Source organism: Prinia subflava, chromosome 4 (assembly GCF_021018805.1).
Source record: "Prinia subflava isolate CZ2003 ecotype Zambia chromosome 4, Cam_Psub_1.2, whole genome shotgun sequence".
In the NCBI taxonomy this organism is placed as follows: Eukaryota; Metazoa; Chordata; class Aves; order Passeriformes; family Cisticolidae; genus Prinia; species Prinia subflava.
In genome coordinates, this window is record NC_086250.1 from 43,884,278 (window position 1) to 43,911,549 (window position 27,272).

The 27,272-nt window shown below is 39.6% G+C and overlaps 1 protein-coding gene across 2 annotated transcripts in view; it reads right to left on the minus strand.

The window, feature by feature from the left end:
• Positions 1 to 27,272, minus strand: part of ANO6 (anoctamin 6) — a 71,546-nt gene that overhangs the window by 27,379 nt on the left and 16,895 nt on the right. The window contains exons 2-4 of one of the 2 annotated variants that reach the window (XM_063396592.1): positions 17,877 to 17,953; positions 8,352 to 8,480; positions 429 to 494 (exon numbers count right to left, since the gene is read on the minus strand). In XM_063396592.1, coding sequence (XP_063252662.1) covers positions 429 to 494; positions 8,352 to 8,480; positions 17,877 to 17,953 — 272 coding nt within the window. Of the gene's footprint in view, positions 1 to 428; positions 495 to 8,351; positions 8,481 to 17,853; positions 17,954 to 27,272 lie in introns of those variants that run through there. The other variant, XM_063396593.1, reaches the window with a different exon arrangement.

Below are 27,272 nucleotides of genomic sequence, written 5' to 3' on the forward strand. Positions count from 1 at the left end.
CCAGGCCTTGCCAGAAGCAGGGTCATGTGCAGGAGCCCTGCACTGCTCTTCTGGCAGGGACACTCTGCCCCCGACACACACTGGCTTCCCAGCTGTTCTGCACAGCCAGAGTAAGGGAAGTACCTCTCTGCAGGGTACAGACAGTAATTTGTATCTTCCAAGCTCTGAGCCAACATGACCTATGCAATCTCCCAGCTTCATGATGTAATCTTCCAGCTTCCCATCTTTTATTTTGCAGAGGAAGGAGCAGACATAATGTTTAAAAAGATTTTGCATCAGATCACAGAGACACTGCTAACATAAGAAAGGTGGGCCTTTTTTTTCTTGAGGGGAGAAATCTTACAATGAATTCATATATCCAGTTTCCTTAATCCCACAGGGGCAGCTCTGCTCTCAGAACAGCCATCCACACAGAGAATAGCACTCACCGACCTCGTTGCTTCTAGATGCAAGCCATTGTTTATCAGGTTTGATTCATATACTTGTCTCTTCCTCTGTTAAAAGATATTGAACACTGTAAAACATCTGTTCCAGATTTCACAAATATGTATGCATAGAAAAATGGAATTGCCTCTCAAACCTATCATTATGTTATCTCTATAGCCCACTTGATAGCTACTGTGGTGATATGTACAGTCCTACCTAGTAATTAATCCAGATCCTGAGTTTTTTGTCTGATATGCAATATTGCCCTCAAATGCAATTGTGAAGAACTTATCCTCTCAGTTTCTGGGATATTACAGAGGTGTAAGTGTGACTCAGATTTTGAAAATTTGGAAGTCTACTCCTGAAATTGTGATCTCTTTCACCTTTAGTCACTAAGTGAACTACATCAATCTTCCTTTTGAAAGTCTTCATCTCAAATGCTTTCCAGCCCACTTTCCTTCCAGAAACCTGTAAGTTTATGCTTCTTTCACTGTAATCATATGAGTTCACACGGCAGTTCAAACTGTAGTATTCCAATCTATTTTAGTCCATGGATTACATCCCCAGAGGAAGAAGTTGAGAACTGTAGCACTTGTAGAGTCAGTGGTGCTATTCCAGTAGCATTTAATGTCCCCAGAGGGACACAACAAGTTTTCCTCAGTAAAGATCAAATTTGTGGATAATTTTAGTTTCATTTCACAGTTATCAGCACTGGGCAGATAGTTAGTTACAAAAACCTGAAATGTCTTTCCAGTCTTGAATCTGCTTCTCCATACAGATGACCTCCTCCCAAGAAACACAGAAACATCCCCTTTCCCCTCAAATACAAAACATATAACTCCATAAAGGATTCATAAGAAATTTTGAAACTTCATGTGAAGCAATCAAATTTAAAAGCTATCTGCACCATCTGGGTAGTTCCTCAACAATTTATTTGTTTATGTGAGTCAAAGGTAGCCAGCTCTCACTGAGCTACAGACAGCATGTCAAAATATCAGCATGAGCAATGGGGGCACCTGCAGGCAGCTGGGGCTGGGGCTCTTGAGTGAGCAGTTTGGTGGGAGAAGATGTCTTTAATGCACTGGGGACTGAGAGCCCCATTCCTGTACCAGCTTAGGCTGGGCTGCAGCAAGGTTCTTGCAGTGGTTTGGGGATACTGCTTTCTTACTCCCAGATTCCTTTCATGCCACTGGCCAATTTCTTTGTTGATTAATATGTGCTTTAAGGATCTGGTATCTCCCTCTAGAGGAACTTAAAGAAGGAGGACCCAGTGTTTTTGTCACGTGGCTCTCCATAGCAATTCTTAAGATCTGTGCACAGGATCCAGACCTGTGGCTACCATGAAGGACCAGAGGCAATGAATGACCCTCTAGATAAAGTCTTAGGAACCTTGACAGGTATGTAGAAAGTGGTTCTCAGGGCTAGACTCACCCACTCTAGGGGCAAAAAGATGCTTCAGCAAAAGGGTAAAAATCTTCAGAAGTTCCACAGGAATGGATCAGTTGTATACCCACAAAAGTTTTATCTAGCTCTTGAATATTTTAAGATGGTTGTGAGTCCCCAAACAAGAAAATGCTATTTTTCCAAAACTCTAGCAAGTCTTGAAATTCATTATTATAGAACTGAATAACAATATGTACAGCCTATCCCATTTATACTTTGTTAGTTCTCAGCTTCAGCAGCTGCATGTGGCAATGATCTCATTGGACTAATTTAATATTTTGTGAACAAGTATTTTTCTTATCTGTTTTGGGTTTTTTGCCTTTTTATTCCAGTGAATGTCACCTTCTACTTGAGCTAGGCACAAGAAAAGCCAAATATTTCAATCTGGGTTTTTTCTCTCGTCAATACTTATCCCCTTTTTCCTTATTCCTTGCTTTTCTCAGGATAAACCCACAAACCCAGACTTGGATAGCACTCTCCATGAAGGGATCTCTCCAGGTCTCACTAATTCACTTGGCTATTGGTGACAGTATAATGCTGTTTATATTTTTTCCTTGTATATACATACACGTGTGTAATACAGACATTTATGATGTGTACATCTAATTATCTTTGTTGTACTGACAGCTCTAACTTAAAATCACAAATGTGAATGAGTGTTTTCCTTGCAGTAATATATTTTTTTGCATTTTGAATATTTAATAGATAATAGTTTTCTCCAGTCTCCTTTAAAGCTAAGGGCTTTCAGCCACCTTGGCTTCTAAGCAAACTATATAATGATTTCCTCTGCAATTTTTGTTTTATCAAAACTCAACTCTCTTACCAGTTCATTAATATGTGTAGTACACAACACACAGGAGTTTGTCACTCTAGTATTAACTCTTCTGCCACTCATCTGGCCTCTTTGCTTCTGCCCTATTCAGGTGGGTGTTTCTAAAGTGAGTACTACTCAATCATGAAAATATTTCAACCCAAGTTCTGCTTTGTTCCAGTAAATAAAACAGGCAGGGGCTTAAATACCTGTTTCATTTTCTTTCTAAATTGCATAAAAATAGATGCAGAGCAATTCTCATTTGTAGAAGTCTAATACTATTTTAAAAAATATTTTAATCAGATTCCTTTAATAATTTATTATGGTAAAAAGTTCCAAAAATTAATTTTGCCCTCAAAATCTTAGAGGAATGTTGACAATATTAAGATTTCTAATAATGCATGAATTCAAGTAGTGAGAAACAAAGCCTCTGGGAGGCTTTGCTAATTAGGGGCTTTGCTATTTTATATAAATGATTGAATTATGCATATAATGATCTATGGAGGAGCTAGACTTTTACCCAGAGGAGTCTATAGTGATTTTGCATTGACTGGGGAATACAGTATATAGATATAATAGTTTATTAGGCTGGAAGGTAGAGATCACCCAAAGTTTATTTTAGTATCTGGCATTTTGCTCAGCTACCTGTAAGGCTAAGTTGCAATAATAAAGTAATCATGGCAATGCTGCTGATCTAAATCTGACATAAGTTTTGATGATTGAATGGGTACTCAATAGACTAAGACACCACAGGATGCATAATCATACACAGTCTTAAGAAAATGAAAGCAGAATATAAGTAAATGCCAAGTATTACAGGCATGTGGAAGGATCAGCTTTTGAGAGCTGCTTTTTCACCATGGTGCTTTCAATTTCTGGTGACTGTCTTGCCAAGTTGAGGAGATTAACAAGATTGTGGGTCTGGAAATTGGTAGCAGACCAGTAGCACTTTTCCCCCTGTGTATTGTAAGTGGTAGGGAAGACTTGCTTTGATTACAGTGACAGAAGAATGCCAACTCATATCTTTGCTAAGTTTCTTTTGTGCAAAGAGAAAAGTTCCCTAACAAAATATCCATGTGAGTTCAGGGGAAAAACCCTAATAAAAAAAGAGAGCTTGAACAGCCTCCTCTGCTGTACCTGACAGGCAACAGATAAATCACAGTCAATAAGAGAAGGAGCATGTGGCCAAAATCCTCCCCTATGGAAATCAGCTGAAGGGAGTGAAGAGGATCATTGTACAATATTAGCTGCCTCACAGTTTCTTTGATGGTATTTGGAAGCTATCCTCCAAGTCCCAGCTGTCAGCATCAGAAAATTAATTCATTGAGAAGCTCTGCTCTGTAAGCTTCTTTCCCTTATGTTTGAAGACAATCATAAAAATATGAAGCAGAACATGCTATAGAGAACAAGCCTCCAAAAATGCAACCCCAAAGAACTCCAAATACATATTTTCAGATATACCCTTTGATTTTAAGCCAGCTTCATAGTTTTCTGAAACCTGACCCGTGACCACACAGAACTGGTAATCCTGCAGTCTAGCCTTGTCCTCAGCAACAGCTTCTAGTCACCCTGTTTAGAAAGACTCATTTCTGCTCTACAAATGTATGTAGTAACTGCAGAGTAACTCCTCCTTCTATCTGTCTTCACATTCTACTGTCATCCTTCCTTCCAAAGTAGTAAAATTTGGGTTTGTGGTTGCCTCTGGAACAGAGATTTTATTTCAGTGAGTTTCTGCTTCAAAAATGAACCATCCAGCTGAGATGAAGGCAGGTGTGGCTGCCCTCCTCCCAGTGCTGAAAATCCCTTCATACTTGTTATCAGACTTCCTTGGTAGGTTGGCTGAGCACACCACAGGCATGCAGAGCCTGTCATTCTCTACTGCCTCAAATCACTGCATAAAAAGGCACCGAGGTACCCTTTTACCTGTAAACCCAAGAGCTGTTCTCTCACTGCAGGTATGACACACACTAAGCTGTGGGATGAATATAATTCATGTTTGAAAAGTTACCAAGCTTATTTTTGGTCAGGTGCTTTTCCTTTTGTGGTTTCATTGTTGCTGGTTATCTGAACTTGACAAGTATAGAGGCAGGAATTATTCATTGTTTGCTTATGAAAACAGAATTCTCCTGCTCTGCTGAAGTTCTCAGTAACAATGTACTTAAAAAACCCCAACAAGATGTGTAATGTTCTCCATGAGTGATAGTTTCATTCAACTTGAAAAAAACCAAAATCCGTTTATTTCTGAGATGCACAGATTCCTTCACAGCTGGAAATGAAGCTTTTGTCCACATTCCAACTTAAATTACTGACAGTCTTTCTGTTTATTTCTTTTGGGGGTATGGGCTAAAATGGCATAAAATGACATTCTGCATTGATTTTTTTTTTTGAATTTGCCTTTCTGGCCCTGATCCTTTGACTTTCAACAGTGGGCTCCTTGAGGACCCCAACAGATGAAACTGGTATTTAGGAACATTCCTGAAGAGACTGGTGATATTTGATGGTAAGCTGTCCTGACAAATAGGGTACATAAATTGTAGTTTTAAAAGACGTGCTTTGAGCAAGAATTTCAATTGCTTGCAGGATACAGTTTCTGGAATCTTCTCCTGGCAGTCTCATTTTTGCTAGTGCTTGCAAAATTAGTTGTATACCAACTTTATAAAGTTTTGAGTTTGAACTGAGTTGCATATTTGAAACTTACCTACTGGCTTTTGGATCTATAAATTATGTTAGAAACTTCCCTGAGGTTGTCATTTCATTAGTTTGACTTTGCCTCCCCTAATACAGATTTCAGAAACAGATAAAAATAAGAGAAGCCCTGTGGATCTCCAAGAGCTTCAGAATCCTGTATTTTATTTGTTCTATCAAATCACACCCATGTTTTATTTCCTGCTGTCCTCTGAGATATTTTCCCAAGAATATTGCTTATTATTATAAACTAATGCTGGACCATTCAGTTATATACATCCAATTCTTTGGAAAATGAACAAAAAGCCATTCAAATCCAATACAATGATAATCCCAGGATCTGAGTTCTCTCTTGCTGCAGAAGGACATGTGGGTGGCTGTGACCTGATTTTCAAATCCTTCTGTCCAAATTCAGTAAGAATTTGGGGACCCTCCACATTCAGTATCATAAAAAAACTCAGCCACTGCAGCACACAAAACATTTTACTTCAGAAATCTACAGATGTCCCCTAACAATTTGAATTCTGAAGTGACTTCCACATCATGCAATTGAGTGGGGGGTGCTGTGTGTGTCAGACAGAATTGTTCCCAATGACAAATCTCTAGATTTCAGACCTGTAACATTGCACACAACCAGTGGAAAACTTGCTCCTGACTCCAGTGATATGAGAATGTCACCCTATGAGAACAGACTTCACTGAATCTCCTATTTTTCAGTAAGCTGGAGTTTCCAAATTCTGTGCACAATAAAGCTTTGGATAATAGCTCTATAAAACTGTCAGGGTAGTCAAAGAAAGAGTAGCATGGGGAAGGACCCTATTAAGGGTTAAAGCACCCTGAATTACACAAGATACGACTTATAAAATTTGGTATTTTCAGTTCATCATTGATGAATATAGTATTTACTATCCTGTATACAGAATACTGTGTTGTATACAGTATTTAAAACTGATTATAAATGTCAATTTCCTTATTTGTGTTGCATTTCATCACAGTGGTAGAAGCCATTTGCCTCAGAAAAAAATTACAACCAAATATACAACAGTGTCAATAAAGGCAAGCAATCAAGTAGGTTTTATGCCAACATTGATGAAGGGTGAGTGTACCCTGGGCAGCACCAACCCCACACCATTTTGGGAATTGTTGTAAGCCAATATGTCCATTTCCTTCCTGGAATTGTAAGGATGTAAGGTTGAACCATAAATGTCATCTTAATTTCAATCTCAGATATAAGGTATATGTGTACAGTTCCTCTGTTGCTTCAGCTTCTACCTATCCATGGAAAAACTGGTTTTGCCTTCCTTCTGACACATCCCAGTCACCCTAACCTCGTGTGTCACTCTCCTGGCTGTACTTCTGTCCATACAGGCTTTGTTGGCCACTTTGTCAGGCTGCAGAGCTGGCTCTTGCTCAGCTTGCTCTCCAAGAAAACCACCTGGGCCTCTTCCACAGAACTGTTCCATGCTGCTCAGTCTTCCCTTTGCCTGGTCATTTCTCTAATATGGTCTTGTCCTTGCATTTGTTGGTGTAGGTAGATTGCTTCCTCTTCCTCAGCACACCACAGAGTCAATGTGGCTGCAGATCTTTGGGGAACCGAGACCTTTGAAAGTGAAGTTCTTATGCAAGCACCAACCCACAATCTCCTCATTTAATTATTAATGGTTTCATTCTGGCTAACGTCTTAACATTAATGCTGCATTGAAAATACTGCTCCACTGCTCCTATTTAATTTCCATCACTACTTAGAAAAGATGCTCGTTATATTTTTAATATATTTGGGCAATGGCCAAGTATTACAAACATAAATGTAAAATGCTAATTGATAAAAACAATTCTTTCCAAAGGGGCAGCTCTTTTGTCTAATTACCTCTTTCAATTAATTTATATTGCTGATCCTGTGATCATGTGTAATACAACATCCACCCACGGCAGGACTCCCTCAAACCCTTCTAACGACATTCCTTATGGCTGTCCTGTTAATGCCAACAACAACACTGTGTAATGAGTATCAATCAACTTAGCTACAGGCTTTTTTACTCCTACTCTTCTATTTCCTAACTGCAAATTATTATTTGTGTATGAGCTGCTTTCAGTGATATCTTTGTCTCTGCCTGTCTCTACTAGAGGCTGCTGCTGGAACATGAATTATTACTAAATCAGAGGAGGACGTAGGTGGGTGGGGGAGTGCAGATGCCAAGGGAACAATCTCATAGATGCTTGTATCTCAGAGAGTTCAGTGACATGGCTGAGCTCATTTCTGTGACCCTGCATGCCATAATGAATGTTGTTCTCTGACGGAGCTGATGAAATGATTAAAGAGTAATAGTTAATCTATTGTTGTGTTTCATTGTTAAGGAGCTATGGAGCTGTGGATGCTAAGGAGCATCAAGAAGTCACTGGCTTGAGTCAGAAACTTTGCAAGGTCTCTAGCAAGGGTGAAACTGCTGAAGTGCCAAGGGAAAGAGCTCTACAGGGAGAATTTCTGGTGGCAGAGGTACAATTATTTCCCTTAAACAACTTAGCTACATTATCAGAAGTCAGCAGAATGTCAGCAGCTGTGTTCATAACTGTGATCTGGAGCAACTGGTCAGCTGCCTCCTGTGGGTTCCTTTGAATACTCTGATTTTATTACTAAAGTCCATTAGGGGCCTAATTGAATCCCTGTAGGTACAGAAAATTATCGCAGTGTGAGGATCTCGGTGTCTAACCTGACACTGGCATTTTCCTGCTCACATCTTCTGAAGGGTGCCCTCCCAGGAGGATGCTCTGAGGTCACCAAGCACACCCTGACAGACCCGATGTGCAGTGCTCTGCCCACCTGCACAGCAGTCTAGTGGCTCGAGCCTGTCCCTGCTCAGTTTGATGGGCTTCAGTCTCCCACTCCCAAGAGTACTCTGAGGATAAGGGAAAGCAATCGCTGTTCTGGGTGGGGGCACTGTCCTTTCTGCCCACAGCTCTAACACCCAATATATGAAAAATAACTTACCTTTTGCTTTTTATGGTAACTCCTCTTATGAGTAATTTTTTTACTTTCATCTTCATACGCCAAAACAAAGTCAATTCTTCGCTGCCCGTCTTTGAAGAACAAGGAGTCAGTCTTATCATCAAAATCCACCTGAAAGGCAGGTGGCACAGGTTAATATGATCTTTACTCACTAGTTCCTTACTTGCTTCCATTTACACAGTATTTCAGTGAATATAGAAATTCAAAATATATCAGCCTTGTGTAACAGGAAGCCCAAATTGACAAAGTTGCACAGAGTAGAATGAAGAAAAAAAAATATCCAGAGGAATTTGTCAGGTCTCTGCATGATATCAAATCAACAAAATTTTGACCTAACTTTCTTCTTTAAAAATGGTACATTAGCTTTTCATAATGAGAGAAGCACTGGGATGTAGTACCAATACCAAATAACGCATCTGTCTAGTAATACGTATACCATTGTGGACATATCATTAGACAGCTTGTCTACGAGACTGTTGTTGCCTGATGGGAGTCTCAGAATTAATGCATTCCCATCTGTTCACTTACCTGAAGAATTTTAAGCATCTCTGCAATTACCTTAAAAAAACAACAACAAAAAAAGGAGCTGTGCTTTCATGCATTCTTATACTTAAACTCACCACTGCCAAGAGAACAAAGAACATGGTCAGAGATCTCCAAATAGACACATATTATGTGGATTTATTTCTCATTTTATCTGCAACAACTCAGCAAGAAAAACCACATTGCTGTGTGCCACACATCCATCATGTTATAACAGATGCCAAAATCAAAAGTTTTAATATATCCATAAGCCATTATCTAGTCCCTGGAGGAAAGCAGGATAGATTGTCATATCCACTAATAACATCTTAATGTGTTATTTCATGCGTGAAACGATACGGACACATTGGTGACAGGGAAACCTGAAGGCTTGAATAATGATTTTGTAGTTTCTTGGAGTACTCTGAGGGCAATATCACACATTGCCAACCCCTCCTTTCAGGTAATATACAGCTGTCATGTTATCCAAATCATGCTATGTAATGGGCACCAGCTTCTCAGGTACTTGGCCAAATCCATCCATGCACTTAATGGAGGCAGTGGCACTGAAGCTGAAAGACACCAAAAGCCAGAAGTGGGACTCAGCATGGCATGAGACAGGAGCACCTCCAAGGCTGGCAAGGCTCCCACACAGAGCTGCAGAGGAGCCTTGGCCTCCAGCTGGCTGGGCAAGGAGGGCAGGCCAAGCAAGGATCGGGTTGGGCAGAATGACATAGGATAATCTCTTGCATTTGCTGTGGGTATGGCAATGATCCCCAGATGTCTCATCCCTGGAATTTCCCTGTAAGTTCAGACCAAACTTCATGATATATGCCAGGTCAGGTTTTGGAGCTCTAGGATGTCTGGTCCAAAGGCCATGGAGTTGTGGTTATGGTGTCAGAAACCCCAAAAGTGCAGCCTGAAATGGTTGTTAAACTGTGAAGAACCGAGAAGATTGTCAGTCTTCAGTCAGGAGCACTCCAGTTCCAGGGAGCACACAGTGTTTTAGGAACTACGTGTCAGTTTTTCCAAAACAAATTTTCTCATGGGTTTTTTTTTTTTTTCCCAAAACCTCTCCCTGTAGATTATTTTGTAACTGTTTATTGGCTGAACCAAAACAGGTGAGCAAGATGTGTCTCCCTGTAATTATGACAAAATTTCCATATTTTAAATAAGCTCAGGGGAGTTTAAACTCACAATTTTTTTGTGTTGCATGTGCAAAGGCTAGGATCTGCTGCAAAGAGGTCCTGTTGACTTAGTTGCCTCAAAAGTCTGAGCAGACTCTTGAATAGAACGGTTTTCTTTGAATGCCACCTGTGTGACGGGATTTGTGACAAACATGACAGCAAGCAGCTGCTCACACACACACACATATGGCCAGTATACACACATTCTGCATGCTACTTTCACAGCCTGGGATAGGATTTAGAGCCTACCTAGGCAGTCACCAAATCAACATACAATTGCACGCTGTGAATAAAGTTTTAGAAAGAAAAAGGCATTCAATTTCCAGATGACATCACCAGACCACAGTAACACGGATTATCTCTATCAGCCAAAGCAAGTCACAGGTGTGAATTTCTAAAATCTTGAGAGATGAAGTTGGCACAGTCCTATCAAGAAATCAGAACTGGCCGTGACAAGCCTTCCTCCTGCTGAGGACTAGTCACAGGTGTAAAACACAGCCTCACTGCTGTCATTTCCCATCTCATTTAAAACATAGCCATGATGATTTAGTGTTGACAAGATTCCCTCTTGGGAGGAAAGCACCACCAGCAGCCCCTGTTGGGAGACAGCCTGGGAGGTTCCTGAGCAGCAGGCACAGAGCCCAGCCTGGGACCTCAGCAGGCACTGTCACACCAGGGCTAGGATGGCTCCGTGTTGCAGTGCTGGAAACACAGAGCCCAGATCCTGTGGTGGCGAACAGCAGGGGGAAGGGCTGCCACCACATAAAGCACAAGGTCTTTTAATGGCCTTTCTCCTGTTTGGAACCTTAGAAACATTATAATAACCTCTGTTTAAAGACACACAGTTCAGTTGTGAAAGTCAAGCACTTGATAGCATAAAAGTAGTAATAGCTTTAACTTTTTTTTTTCACTTTTAGCACTGTTTCTGGTATGACCTGTCCTCAGGGTAGAGAGGAAAGACATGGAAAAGGACAAACATAAATCAAATTTTGATAGAAGAAGATTTGATCATAATTTGAGTTTGCATAATTTCAGTGAATAATTTTCCTTCAAATGTAGACTTTTTTAGGCTTAAAAAAGCAGTGATAACTGGATTAACAATAATTATTTATTATATTAAAAGCTATATATACAATGGTTATAAAATACCTATTTATAACATAAAATCTGCCTGTTAGCCAGCATTCTGACTGATAAATTTACTTATATAAATTGTCATTCACATGTGTGCATAACTGTTATTATCTTTATTAACTGCTATTATCTTTATCTCTCTCTTTCACACACTATGCACATCTAAACTGAATATAGCTGAAAGATTAATAAATATTGGAATGCATGAATCCAGATACACAGAAGTTCATACTTATGCTAACTTAGAAGTTAGCATAAGTACGAAGTAAGTTACAGAAGTTAGCTAACTTCTTATATGTAATCTCCTTTGCTTTTAATAACAAGGGCATTGTTCAGCTGACCTTTCCACAGACACTTTATGTATCAATAAAATAATAAAGAATTGACTCATTAAGCCAGAATACTTAAGAGATCAAGATTAAGACCCACATAAATAGATTGTTATGTAGCTCATATTAAATAAATGAAATATTGCTCAATTAAAATTAAGAAGTAAAATGTAAAAGAGAAGGTAATAGCCAAATTTCCAACATCCACATTAACTTACATGTGTGGTGCATTTTGTAACTCCTACTGGATAGCTGGTAATGAAAAATCATTTATTATTTAACATATATACCCAGGGAAAAACAGATTGGAAAGCAAAAAGATGTGGTGTACTTTGAAGTTAGCATTTCCTGTGAGACAATATTTGTTTTGGGTTTTTTTTTTTAATATGTAGTGTTATTTGACAGTTTTCCAAATGTTACTATCATACCAGTACACACAAGCTTGCATGCATAGACAAATTAATGGGGCTGAAATTTCTATACATAGTTTTTTTAGTTTTTTTTTTTAAGTATTAGTAGCAAATTATAGCCCCAAATTGAACAGGTCCATTGATACCTCTTTGTTTTGGAAGAAATGAACACAGGACTATTTACTGCACTATTTAACTATTTAAGCCTTGGCATAAACATGTTTTTAAGTACTGATGGAGGCAATCAGTAGTGAACTCTAATGTTTTATTAATACTGTAATGCCAAGCAGGTTAATATTGATTAACACCACCAAAAATATATATATATATATAGCTGTGAAATATTATTTCTACTTAGCACATGATCTGCAGCCTTTAGTGACTGTCCAAGTGCTGTACAACCAGCTGCTTGCCTACCAGGGAACTATCAGTTGCTGTAAGGAATCTGAAGGAGAGAAGGACTTGGCCATGAATAAAGATTTTCCTAACACTGAAGTTACACATACTTTTATGGGCTAGCCTGGAGGCAGCATGGCCATGTGGGTGCACCTCTGTGTTCCAGCTTGGAACAGGTCAGATCAGGGGAGCACCAGAGGCTCTTCTCTCCAGGGAACGAGACTGGAGGAGCCTGTGGCAGCACAAAGGCCAGCGAGGTGTGTAATGCAGGCACCACCTCCTCAGCACCAAATGCCCTTTGCACAGAGCCGCGGCTCGGGCCTCGCCACCAGCACATGCACACACAGGCTGTGGAATCCTGCCAGAGTGTCGGGGGTTAGATTTGTTTCTCACTTACAGAATTTTTTCCCATAAGTTGCTAGCAGACTAAGGACTGAGTACTTGACTAAAACAAAGAAGTGGCCAAAGGAGATGGCAGCACCGGGCTACACCTATTGATTTTGGGTCTCTGGGATTTTCTCTCAGAGAAGGAAGATAACGAGAGTTTTGGGAGTAGTAAAAGACAGGGTTGGAGGCAGCTTCGCTCTCTTGCTCTGGACATCAGAGAGAGAATGGCCAGGCTGCCACTTGCTGTGGGAGTTTGCTGTTACCCCCCTGTCCAATCTTGGAAAATCAACCACCATCTGCTCCTGTGCCCCAGAACCCTGAGCTCGCCTCCTCCAGCCCTGCTGGGCTGGCTCTGTCCCGCCACAGGTGTTCCTTCGGCGCTCCTTTGAGGCTTTCTGCTACTCTGTGGCCCTGCACTGCCCTGCCCTGCCCTGCCGGGACACCCCTGCTGCTCCAGCCACCACCGACAGAGTTTCTGACACCTCACCCACCAGCCCGGGATTTTCCACCGCTCCAGCCTGGTGCTCTCAGAGTCCCAAGAGATCAGACTGCCCCGGGCTTTGTGAAACCAAAGCCCCTCAAGGTTCTTGGTTCTGGTTCTTATTAATGCTGTAGTTGTTATTGTTTATTTGCCTTGTTAGACACACCAGTAAAGAAGTGTTATTCTTACCTCCATACCTCTGCCTGAAAGCCCCTTTAATTTCCTAAATTATAATGATTTGGAGGAAGGGGATTTGAACTCTCCATCCCAAGGGGGGTTCTGCTCCTCCTTAGCAGACACCTGTCTTTCAAACTAAGACATGGAGCTGGGGAGTGCTGCACTGATGCAGTCACACTGGAGGTGCTGGTCACAAGCAGTCCTCTGCCATGCACCCCCTTCCCTAGCACACTTTACCTTCCTACCCCTGGCTGTGTCCCCCTGTGGCCACCTCGGCAGAGGAACAAGGAGCTTGCAGCCCTCTGGTAATCCAGCACAAGCCACCACCAGCCAACAGCACCGGCTCTCCCAGACCCTGGGACACAGCAGCACTTGGAAAAGGGGCAAGCGAGACAGGAAGGTGAGCTTGCCTCAGCACACAAGGCTGAGGGAACTGTTTCACCTTCAAATGTCCACAGCATGGAAGGTCCCCTCAGCCCCTTGAGTTTGTCAGGAGGGAGATTCTGTGTGCCCTCCTCACGTCTATCCAGTCTCACAGGTGTGTCAGGGGAGCTGCAGTGTCTCACTCCCCAGAGCTGCTGCTGTAGCCATGGCTACGTGTGATGCCTGCAGCAGATTAAAGGGGAACGAGCAGGCGGAAAGCTCCCTTCAGCACCAGCCGTGCTCCAGGGAGGAAAAATGGTTCCATTACCAAGAAACTTGCCTCACTTCTCCAGGCTTCTCAAGGCATGATATAGTTAAGTGTTCAGTGGGGATAACACTGGGAAGGGCAGCACTGAGACAAGCAAGAAGAAAAATATGTGCACAGGAATTGCAGCTATTTATTGTTTACTGTGCTCTGACCAAGCACAGTATTGTAAGCTGGATTTTTTAAATAACAAGAGATTCTGCAGGAATGATTTATCTAACTGGAAAGATGAAAGAAGTGCTTTATTTTGCCTGCAAGAACCTTCAATGTGACTGCCAATAGTGACAAATGTAATCATTACTGAAGGGAAAAACTACTTGTCTACAGCCTCACATAATTTTCAGATATGCGTCAAAATAGCTTCCTGCAGCATGCCAGTGAATAAATCAGTACAGGGAAAGAAGAGAGCAGAGCAGAGCCTGTGTAACATTGCCTCTGCTGATAGGCACCTGCAAAAAATCCTCCCACTGGGGCACAGAGACAGGCATGGGGGATCTGCAGGTTCCACTTCAGCTGTGGGTTTTATGAAGGGGAAAATTTCAGACTGCCTAATTAGGAGCACAGTTATTTCTCTCTGCCTGCCTCAAGAAACTTTTAAACAAGTAAATAAAAAGAAAACAAATTATATTATCAGGGTATCAGGAAACATAATTCTTCAAAAAGGACTTTGAGATCCTCTAAAGAAAATGTTACAGAAATACAAAGTTCTTCTAACTATCACAGTCATATAAAAAGACTTTTTATTGCTTTAGGTTCTGAGCAACCAACAGAGACAACTTTCTGACATTAAGACCAACACAAGCATTTATTTCTGGATTGTATTAATATATATAATATATAAGATAGTAGTGGAAGTGTAAGTTTATTTGCATGTTGCACAATCATGTTGGTCTGTCTGCAGAGAGAGACAAATAAAACTGTTGTGCCTTTAACAATTTCCTGTATTATTCATATTTTTTAATAACAACAGAGGACTGGTTTAATTATCTTTTTAGCAATAATGTGAATATTACCAAGCACATTATCAGAAGAAGGTTTTTTTTTCATTTAAAAATAAAGGTAAAGGTATTTCAGCTATGTAGCAAACTGAAATAAACTGAGACTAAAGACAAGTAGAAAAAATATGGGGTGTCACTACAGTCATGCATTTCTGTCAGCAGAAAGCAGCTGGTAACTGGCCAGGCATTGGGATGCCTTGTCCCCTGAGCTAAGTTTGGACCAGACACCCACTTGACTTCCTGTCTGAGCGTCAGGTCGCTGCTGGCTGCAGGAGGAATTCCAGTCACTCCTGATTAGAGAGAGACTGAATGGCCTTACTTTTAAAGAAAATGAAGAAAGTGCTCACTGAAAACCTGCTTTTCAGCAACTCCCATCTTTCCTGGGATGCAAGAGCTGAGAAATTCACTCTTTTGAACTTCCCAGAAGCCTTCTTTCAGAAGAAATTGTATAAGGGGCAGCAGTAATAGAAAGTTTGAAGAAACTAACCTTCTCTCTGCAGATATTCACTCTCAAAAAGATCTTATTGTTACAGGCCAGTTCAAATTATCTACCTACAAAGCAGATAAGCTGCAAAATGAAACATGAGCTGGAAAAGGCTTGAATTAATGCTGTCTGTGCAATTTTGTTCTTCCTTGTACATGTTGTTTATGATACATGATTAAATTGTAGCATCACATGCCATATTTCTATGCTCCTTGTACTAGTTATGGAATACTCCTCATAGTCTTCTTTATTTAAGGTCTGGGGGTTTTGTTTGTTTGTTTGTGGGTTGTTGGTTTGTTTTCTTGTTACACCTTACCTAAATAGCTCAAATGCTTAAAAATGGGATTTCCTTCTGACTGTGCCTTTGGTATTCTCCTTATGGAATCTCACAGTTCTGCAAATGTTGTGAAATTTAATTACTAAAGCTCCCCCAGGACAGAAAGTAATGCTATAACTCTCATTTATATATGTCATTTATTTATATATATATTTATATATGTCCTTTATTTATATTTATTTATATATATATATCATCACATAAGGCATCTAAACATCTATGCCAAAACATCTTCACTGTCTCCTAAATTTGGAGTGACAGCTTTTTACAGCAAGACAATGACATCTTTCCAGAGAGCTCAGCAATTCTCTCTCTTCAAAGAGCAACACTCTCAATGCCAGGTCCAAGTGTCACTCTCTTGCAAATGCAAACAGGGCCATGGATGTTCTCCTTTGGAATTCAGGAAAAAGAAAAGCTGGCTGCAACTTAAAGCCTTGCACAGAAATCCTATAGCAGGGGTTGTCCAATTATCTAGGACCAAACTCGTTTTTTCTAGTGGTAAGATTCCTTCACTGCAATATCCTGCCACATTTAAAGCTTTCTGAAGTACCACAAACAATATCCTCACAGAGGTTTGGCTTTTTGGAGATAATTGTCCTATTCACGTGCCAAATGAGGCAGAGATCTTGTGACAAACTTCGCATATGATCCTGTAATTAGAGAAAGCACCATAAGAAGAATGGGACTGTTTCTATTAGCCAATAATTTGCTTAGTTTTGGCTCCTCAGAAGAACTTGCAAAATCAAATCAAATTTCCAGAATACTTCTGGCTGCAACACATGATCTAAGTTTAGACAAAGGCACAGTGCTTCCCTTCTATTCAACATCTCCGGTTAGGCTTCCTCTTCAGTTTCTGTTTCTAGCTACAATTAGCCCTAATTCATTTAGCAGAGGTTCAGCAGATCTCAATTTTATCTTTCTGTCTCCTCCAACCCACTGAAACGATCTAGTGATCAACAAGGAGGACTTGACACAGAAGGACCAGTGCAGACATGCTGCTAAAATGGAGAGAAAAAACTACAAATGCTGGTTAACATGAGTAACCAAAAATTAAAATTGATTTTGGCCATCAATTTTCAGTAGAGATAAAAATAAATTCTACCAAGAATGTTCAGAGGAGACTGTTCTAAGCACAAGGCATATGACATTTCAGCTGTTTTCTTTCTGTTTCACTTCACAAAAATACGTAAAAAAATCAATGAACCACAAGGAGACTCTAGGAAGGATTTTTATAACATCCAAGTCTAGGCACTCAATTGGGAAATGGAAGATCTTGGTTGCACCTCATGCTTCAAAAATGTTTAGACCGCTTTAACTGAACACCTTGTTGCAAAACAAGGGGTCAGGGGAGGCCAGGGTGTCCACCTCCCAGAAGGAAACACATTTCCAGTTCCTTTGGATATTGGTTTCCTATGACATCTCAGGCAGGAGTTCTTGAGCTAGAGCTAGCAGCCTGTTAGCTCAAGAAAATCTTAGGTGAGCTGGGAACTTAGAACTTTGGACAAGGGGAATGGGCACCTCTAGGTCTTTCTCTTTCTTGTCAGTTCAGTCTCTGGAGTAAGGAATTTCTTGGTGTCTCCAAACTTTCTTGGAGCTTTCTTTGGTATGTGTGTTTATATATAGGGTGTGTTCAGAATTATTTATTCGTGTATACACACACAGAAGTCCTATACATTTGTGAACAAAATTACATTGAGAGAGGAGGTGTATGTGTATATATCAATTTATAGTGAGTTTACATTGGTCACTTAGCATTGAGTCCAGTGCCTGTGACAACCTGTACTTACAGCTCTGAGTCAATTACTTCAGCTACCTTTAGGGAAATGGGGATAACAGCAACTCAGATTTAATCACAAGATGAACAGTATGTGATGCAAATGCAAAGGAGTGCTAGTCTTCCGTAACAGCTACTGGACTGTTGTATATCTACAAAAGAAAATTTTTCAGTACTCACAGTTAAAGTAAACAGGTACCCACCCATTCAGGAGTGTGAAGGTTTTGCTGGTCTGGCACAGTTCCGTAAGTGGGAATAATCACCTGGTTCAGTTCCAAGACTAAAATTAAACATAGAAAAATGAAATATTTTAGCATTTTTTGTGATATGGGTTTTTTATGGGTTTATAGTTTTTAATTTTTTTCTTACTAATGCTTTGTGGAGAAGCCAGTTCATTGCACTTATTTAATGTTTCAGAGATGGAACAATTGTGTGTCACACTTCAGTTATAATCAGGTGGCAATAGAGTGAAACACCAGGATGGCAAGGTAATGTGGCTAGGAGAACATTTTGACAGTGATGCATCCCTACAGTGATGCAAAGAGCACCCCTTCACAAGTATTTTACTAGTTATTCAGTGTTTCAGAAACTCTATGGAGTTTGTAGCAGAAGTTTATTTTTCAACAAATAAGGGTACCAGAACTGACTCCAGCTGTGCAAACAACCCTAGCTCATGCTGGCTGTACTAGCCAGGCAAGAACAAATAACAGCAGCAAAGGATTCTTCACCAGGCTTGGAACGGGTGTTATAGAGACTGTGATACTGTAACATTCACTCAATAACACATTACCTAAAAACACACCTACAATTTCAGTGTGCACTGATGCCTCAGCTGCTCCTCACCTGTTTCATCAACACCTGTTAAAAATGAACAACCTTGAAACAGATTTTGTTTTCTGAAAATACAACATAAGCTAAAAATGTCTTTGTCAAATATGCTACTGCATGAAGCCATTATCAAGCACACTGGGAATATAGCTACCAAATCAAGCACAGGATAACACACAAATTCATCCTAATTTAGCTACTGGAAATGAGTTACAGAAGCTCTACAGTTGCTGCAAGGTATTTGCAAGGTTTTGTTTCTTCACAACTATTTTTGTGTCTTTAGGAGAAGTCAGATAACATCCTGAGGCTGAAGATAACATCAAGTAGCTGAAGAAAGCAGGCTGCTTCCTTCCTATGCATGGCAGGCAGATGGATCCCATCTGTTATTTTTAGATCCTTAAAGCTGAGACGTATTTTAGTCAAGTCTGTCCTGCACTGAGGTAGGGTTATGGATAACACAGCAACACAGCTACTTAAATATCAGTGTTGTCTGTAAAGGACAGCCTCAACCTACCAAAAAATACTGTAATACTAAAGGAAGATCTCCAAACTCTAAAATAATTAACCTGTAGTACTTTTAGAATAGCTCAACACCTATTAGATACAAAGCCAGGAAGAACACAACTGATATACCTGGTTATTTTTTGGTTTAGTTTAGCTTTGGGGTTTTTTTGGCTTAAAACCTTCATTGCTAAATGGCCAAATTTTCAAGACATTTTAAGAAGCTTTTATTTTTCACTGATGATGCTCATTTATACCAGCTAAAGATATGTCAAAACACTTAGAAAAAGAGCACAAGATTACAAATCAACAGAACTCTCTCATGGCCTCCACACAGAAAATTCTTGTTTAAATACTCTTTCCTAGAGTTTGGTAGGGAGTTAGTTCCAGATGGTATTGTCAGTCTCCAGATCTCTGCTCTGGTGATAGTAAATGCTCCAGGGAGAAGACAAAAACAAGTCCATGAATCTTTTCTGCAATGTTAGAGCCATAACCCAAAGGTCTGCCCAGCTGAATAACCAAGATCTGTGAGCTCTCAACAACATTATGATCTTCAGAAACATTTCGCAGAATTTAAAAAGAAAGAGATGGAAAATGTGTACTAGTGCAGCATTCAAACATCACAGGGTGAGACAGTAACATGAGGACTCAGAAAACACAAGCACCTCTCAGCAGCTACTGAAAATTTGCTGAACATGTGCATCATTATGGTTTAATGGATTCAGCTTAGACTAGGGTGAGAAGGGGAAATATATATTCTTAATGTCAATGTAGTGGACATCTCCCAGCATTTCCTTCATTATTCTCTGTGTAGACACAAAGATATCCAGATACAAAGTATTTCTAAAAACCCACAGAAGAAGGAATGTTTTTACTGGCATGTAATGGACAGAGGGAAGTAGAAATATCAGCATCTTACTTTGAAATACAAACAGTTGCTCTGAAACTCTGTGTGCCATTATATAAAACATGCAGGTGTGGACACAGACATGAAGACTCTCGGCCACCGAACTGCAGAATCGGGAGTTAACGTGGCCTTTTGCTAAGTAACCACACCCCCATCATCAGTCCTGTCCAGAAAACCCTTCAGACAGAGCTGAAGGTGGAAACGTGGCATTCACAGGAAGAAGAACTCCAGTTCTCCCAAATCCTGATGGATCTGGGGCTGGTCAGAAATATTCTCATGAAATTTGTACATGACTACAATTTGCTTCTGCATCAGGGTCTCTGTCCAGAATACCTTCCTCCTGATATGGTGAATGTCATGGAAACTTTATAATCATGTCTATATTTAACATCTTAACACATTTGTACTTGAAATAATGCTCAAGAGAGTTCTGGGTTATTGTCCCTATGGAACTTATGTAAAAGGAACCTGCCACTCTCACCTCTCATGAGACAATAGCCAAGAACTTATCTCAAGTTAATTACAGATGAATGTTCATGTGAATCCTAAATTACAAAGCCTTGACACTACCTGAATGGGTACTTAGAGAAGATTTGTTCTGACAGTGGTTTGCAAGGGCAGCTGTGACAATTTGTGCAGCTTTTATCTGGAAGAGACCGTTCTAGTCTCTCAGAAATACAAAAACAGTACTGCAAAAACAGCTTTGCCAGAAAAAGCTGCACCCACACAAAGTACTTTTTATACCCCCCAAATCACTTAATTTATTTCTCCTACCTCCCCTCCAGCATTATGGTAAAGTCAGTTTTAAGTATGGAGGAAAAAAAAATTGCAGCACAAAAGTTTGGTGCTAGACACTAAGAAAAACCTCCTAACAGTAACAACAGTAGAAGAGAGTGCCTGGGAAGGCAGATGAGGTCATGTGAGGTCTTTAACATCAGAGATTATTTAGTACAGATGAATTAAATATCCTGGAACAATTTAGGCCATGTTGAATGTAGCATCAGCTTTACGAGGTTGGCCTGGCAGAGCTTTTGAGGCCCATCTCCACACCCAGTTCCTCTGAGTCTGAGTCTGGTGACAGTGTTCTCATAGTTATATCTAAAGGCCCCTGTGCTGAGGTTTTATATTAAAATAATAGTTCTGCTTACTCCTATCTTCTTCAGAAATGTTACTGCTCCTGTTAATATTTGAGTCACAGTACATCAAGGCTAGATATTTGTGTTCTATCACCCAGCCAAGTAAAGCAAAGGAGGTGCAAGGGAACAAAGAAATCCACTGGCTTTGTGACAGCATGCTCTGATTTTAATTGACAGATACATCAAATTCTGTCTTCAAGCAATCCAGGCAACATATGCTTTTGTCAGAACACTTGACCTAATTTCTTTTTGTTGTACTCATAGTTCTGAGTGTCTGTTCAATGATACCAGTTGGTCTTTGATCTAGTCCTCTCAAAAGATGCTGTTGCAAAATTTTAAGTACTGAAAATGTGCAAGCTACTTTACAAGAACATCTTGGTGGTATTTGAGCTGCCAATGTAGCAGTGGTATTTCCAGGGGCCTGGAGATTGTTCTGCAATGCAGGACACTGAACTGAGCTGTCAGCACCTCACACCTTCCCTCAAATAAGCCTGTGCAGAAATACTAAGAAGCCCATGTTGATCTCACACTACCTCTTCATAACCTATGTATATCCCATCCTTTCGGCCTGGCCATGGGAGATGAATCCTGCTGTTTATTCTACCAGTTACATTTTTAATGAGTTTTCTCTACAGCTTTGCTTTCTCAAAGGTGAGACAGAATTTCTGACTGGATTGAATAAAGACCCCCAAAAATTCCTTGATAGCCAAGACAAAATGTCTGGTCTTTTCATAAGTTAATTGATATTGACAGTGGATGGTTTTTTAAGTCCAGTGATTTCTCATTGCATAATTCAAATTTAAAGACTTTAATGAACATTACTACTAGCAATCTCTACCTATTGCTATAGGTGGGAGGCTATGGCCTACTGATAGACATGGAAACTGCTCTTCCTTTGTAAGAAATACAAAGAAGGATTAAATATAAAGAATTAAACCTTTCCTTGGGGTCTGAATAGTGGAATAATGGAAGCTGTCCAAAGCACATACAGTAGGGATGAAACAGGTTTTTTTGAATCTGTAAATTAAAGAGGACTGAGAATGGAAAAAAAGCCATATCCAAGAACTGAAAAAAGATGCTGTCTGAAAAAACATTAATCACAAGAAAACTACAAAAAAGTTGGATAAGCTGATGTTTGAAAAGACCAATGGGCTTGGCTTTGTAACAAGGACATTGTCAAACATGACACCTGAAGATGCCAATCTTGTAGTGACAAAGAAATTCTACTTGCTATCATTGATTTCCTCTCAAATGAAAATTGTCAGAAGTGAAAAAGAGCCACAGTACTCTTTTAGCTTGTAAATTAATAGGCACCAAATTACTCTGAGAAGTCAAGAAGATTTTAGAACACTAAACTCATAGTACTGGGTATTTAACAAGCCTATGAGACATTGTAAGGACAAGATCTCAGCCCTGTCACTGAACATGGTACCTCATGAGCAACCAAGAATGCAAAGCCAGGAAGTGACATCTGGAATCTCCAGGTTTTGCTGCTTTGCTGTGGAGATCACATCACATCTCACTTACCTCAGAGTTTTGTGAGAGTGCTGACTGTCTCTCACAGAATTTTTAAACAATCTAAGGCTCAAACCCTCTTCTTACAATGAGAAAAATGAGTGAGTAGAACACTGTGCTCTCCTAAGTACAAAACCGGTGTGCTCGAGAACATCTGCTCCGTCCCTCAGCGGGACTTGCCTGCAGCGTGGATTTCCTGCTCCCCAAAGAGGGAAGTCTGCAGGATGGTTACAGAAGATGAGAGGCTGCAGAGCCAGACCGCAGTGCTGGGGCACAGCAGCTGCTCTGCAGTACCTGGCTGCACAGTGCAGCAGGTGGCAAGAGGAGAGGAATGGGCAGCAGGCACTGAACACTGGGTAGATGGTATTTCAAACCCCCATCCAAGCTTCCTCACAGGCCTGTCCTCACATAGCCATGCCTGAGGCAACAACATTCACTGCACATAGAAATGTGTGAGCATTATGGACACCATTAGACATGCTCAGGCTGTTTAGGCCTCAAATAAATTGCAAAGAAAATTAGTAAAGTACCAAAATACGTCACTGACTGGAAAATATCAGGAAATATTTACATGCAACTTTTATCTGAACTGACACATTTCCTGATACATTTGACAGCACTATCATCACATTAGAAAGGAAAAAAATTAATAAAGCCTATGTGTTCTAATGAAAATCAATTTAAAAGATCGAATCACGTTTCCCACAGTGAAGCTCAAAGAACTGGATGGAGCCAGATTGTTCCCATCTGCTGGGATAAACAAGAAGATCCAAAAACTGGTCTTTGTCCAGATGCTGATTTTTCATGACTAGTGGTTCTCTGGGCTATGGTATTTTCTCCATGCATAGATGAGAGCAGACATTATAAAATTATCAATGGTTTCACCTCATTCCACCAAATACTGTTGGCTTCCATTTAGTAGCATTTACTCAGCAAAGTTCTGTGATTAGAATGTGTTGAAATTAGTTTTATTTCATACCTGTAGACCTCATTGAAGAATGTGTTTAAATTAGTTTTATTTCATACTTGTAGACCCCATTGAAGAATGACTTGATTTCTTAGAAAGAAATTATTCAACAACAAGTTGAAAATCAGGCTACTAAACCCCATATTCTTAATTTTCAGAAAAATTATGCATTTGATGAGAAATTGAATTATTTTTATATCAAACTATGTTTTATAACTTATCATTTACAGTTAATAAGAGATTTACACAGCTGCTTTTCATGTGAAAGTCTTGTTCTCTTCTTAGGGTCACCTGCAGTCTTACAGCACATGAGAAACATGGTGACAATTAGTAATGTTAAAATGTAGTAATGCCAAAATGGCTTTCCAGCTGTTAATAAATTACATACTTTGTGCAGTCACATAGTGCAGATCTGCAGGTATCATCAACCCAAAAACCTAATCTATGCCACATAATAAGGAAAACATTGATTTTCATTTCCAAAGCCCAAGGAAACCTAATAATGAAGCTATAGATGCTGGTGGAGCACAAAGGAAGTGAAATAGCTGTCTTGGAAGATGATTCTTTCTTGTTTTAAAGACTATTCTTTCTATTAAGTTATCTTTTGCTGTGCAAACAAAGGATGGGAACATGTGGAATGACTTTAAAAAATAAATGCTTTTTCATGGTGAACCCTAAAAAGGAAAACATTCAGTTGGGTATATAACAGAGAGAACTGCTAATCTGAGTCAAGGTAGTTCACCAAAAATAATAAAGTAAAGAGCAGGCAGTCATAAAAACAAGAAATTTGACTTTGTGGAAATGATTCTGCTGATAGCAGTGCCCAAATATTTAAGAGACACTGAATTGGAATGTTTAAGGGGCTTGGTAATTGTAAAACAGTTCTTATGTGTTCAGAACTCAAAGAGAGCCAATTGCCCAAAACCTGTGGCAAAAATCCTGAAACATTTCAGTGAGACCTGGACTAGCCCCAACCTCAGTTTCAAAAACAAAACACGGGGCTAATGATGTTTTAGTTACAATTCTGTGATTTCAGAGCAATCTACTGAAAAGCCAATGTTGGCTCCTGTTTCTCACTGCTGCAGTGCACGCCAGAACCAGCCTGGCTTCATCCAGTATCCATGTCTGACTCCAGCTGACTGTAAATCACTGCAGAAATTCAGTTGCTAATAACAATATGTCAAATGCTTTTTCTCAAGCTAAACAGTTTACCCACGTTTGTTCAGCTGAAATAAATGTCAGAAAGAACTGTTTTGGCTCTCATCTGTCAATAAGCAATTTAAGATAAATAATCTTTGGTTTAGAATGTATTAACATGTCTACCTGCTATAATTTTAAACAATATTTGGTATGATTTTAAGTTGTAAACTGATTGTATGCATGGTAAACACATGGCTTGCTTTGTCAAAGTATAAAGTAATGGAATAAAGTGATTAAGTCAGTAAGCTTCAGACTGATATACTTTAAGGCATTAATCTCAGGTTGGAATAAGGGCTTGACTCATTTTCTCTTCTCCACATATGTCTTTTTATAACCTAGTGAGTAAGTTAAATACATTAAAATTATGCAACAAACAAGCCTTCTTAAATTTTTCAATTAAGGGCTGCTTTGGTTTAATTATATAAGGAATCAGGTAGAAAACTACTGCAGTGTTGACTGCCAAATGAGCCTGTTTCATGATTGATTCTGTCACACTCCTACAAACTGAGGCATACATGCATGCATATGTATTTTATTTTTTTTATTTTTAACAATAATGAAAACATTGTAATTCCTGCTGTCAAAAATGCAAGTTCTTAGTTTCTAGAGTTGAGAAAAAAATGACCTAGGTCACATTCAGAACATAGGACATAAGAGATCAGCTGGGTCACGAATCCAGCACCAGGTTACAGACAACTTTGCCTTTTAGCTTTGTTAGAAAGTTCTGAGAGAAAAATTTGTTTACTTGGAATAACCTCTTTTAGTCTGAAAAGGGTATCAAGAAGAACTAAATAAATACAGGTTGCAAAGGATGAGATAGACTAGTTTTAAGAACCCAAAGGGCATTAGGACAGATTTGCAGAACACAGTAGGCATATTAAGTTAAGATAAATTCTTGCTGATGTATTCAGAAATGTCCAAGCAGATTGAGGGGTTTTATGCCAAATTATATCAACCATAGCATATGGCCCTTAGTGACCAGAATGAATAAATTATTTTCATTAATCAACACATCAATTTCATTACTATAGTTAATGTTTCCCTTGTTTAATGAAATATTTTAAATGCAAAATATTTCATAAATGCAGTTTTTAAAAAGTATACAGCATGTTTAAACCCACTAATAAACATGTTTTTCTCTGTGGTATATTAATTCTACCTACCAACAAGATGTATCTATATACAAGTTCAGAGTAAATAGGAATTATCTAGTAGATTAGAAAGAAATTGTTCAACAACAAATTGAAAATCAAAGAAAGTGTGCACTGAGGTATATACCTGCTGAAATTAATGTGTGTCTGTGGAAATAAAGAAAGGATGTAGGTTCCTAACACAGTATTGGGAGTAACCAAAACATTCAGTTCCAGAAGTGTAAACTGAAATCACGACTTTGCAACTTCTGGCTAACAGGAATTTCCTGCCTTGCTGTCAAGCACTGTGGGAATTTCCTTGGGGGTTGCCAGGGTCCAGACTGGGTATAGAGCCTGTGGTGCCCTCAGATGTGTAATTATGCAGTAGAATACGAGGGGTTTACTATCTTAGTTGCTTTACCAATCAACAAGAAAAACTTATTTCCTTCAGAAAGCCTTTAAAATAAAAATTCAGGTTACTACATATTACAACCCATAAACTGAACCAGTAACTACAATCATTCCTCTTTGGTTAATATGGCTCTAATGGTAGAAACTGTCTTTCAGGGTTCTTCTAAAAAAGAAATTTATAGAAAGATGTGGCAAGTAAGCCACAATAAGACTTCGAACTCAAATTCATGAATACTGAAATAGTTCTGGGTCAAGACAGCTTGTCATTGCACATCCTCATTTTAAAGACATAAAGGAAAGGACTGGATCCTGGTTTTTAAGTTTTCAGAATTTTTTGCGACTACAAAAAAGGTAAAAGGCACACAGTAATACCACTTGATCTAGCACATGAGATTCTGGCAGATTTTAAGGGAAAGGAAATAATTTTTCAGTATAACCCCCAAACTGTTATTCTTTTTTCTTCAAGACCCTACCTTCTTTTGAATGCAGGATGGGGCTGCAATGACAATGACTCCAGGTTTGGCTAAGTAAATCTTGTCTGTCTAGAACTTTAACTTGTTTTTGCAAAAGGCAGATAGTATACAGGGCTGTGGGAAGATTGAAAGCAAGAAAGATTATCCATTTGTCAAAGAATTTGCATACAGCCTCAGAGAAGTGGCCCGTGTCCCAGCTTCAGGATCTAATACAGGTAGCACTGAGCCAGCTGCTCAAACAAGGTTTGGCTTTTCCTGGCACAGTTTTCAAGCTAACTACCCAGGGTGACACTGCCAGGGAACTCAGCACTTCTACAGCACAGCTGGGCATGTGTCACTAAGAGAGACCTTTGCAAGAGCATATAGTGACAAGACAAGGGGAATGGCTTCAAATTGAAAGAGAGTATGTTTAGATCACATACTAGAAAAAATCCTCTACTGTGAAGGTGAAAGAGAGTATGTTTAGATCACATACTAGAAAAAATCCTCTACTGTGAAGGTGGTGAGGCACTAGAACAGGTTCCCCATAGA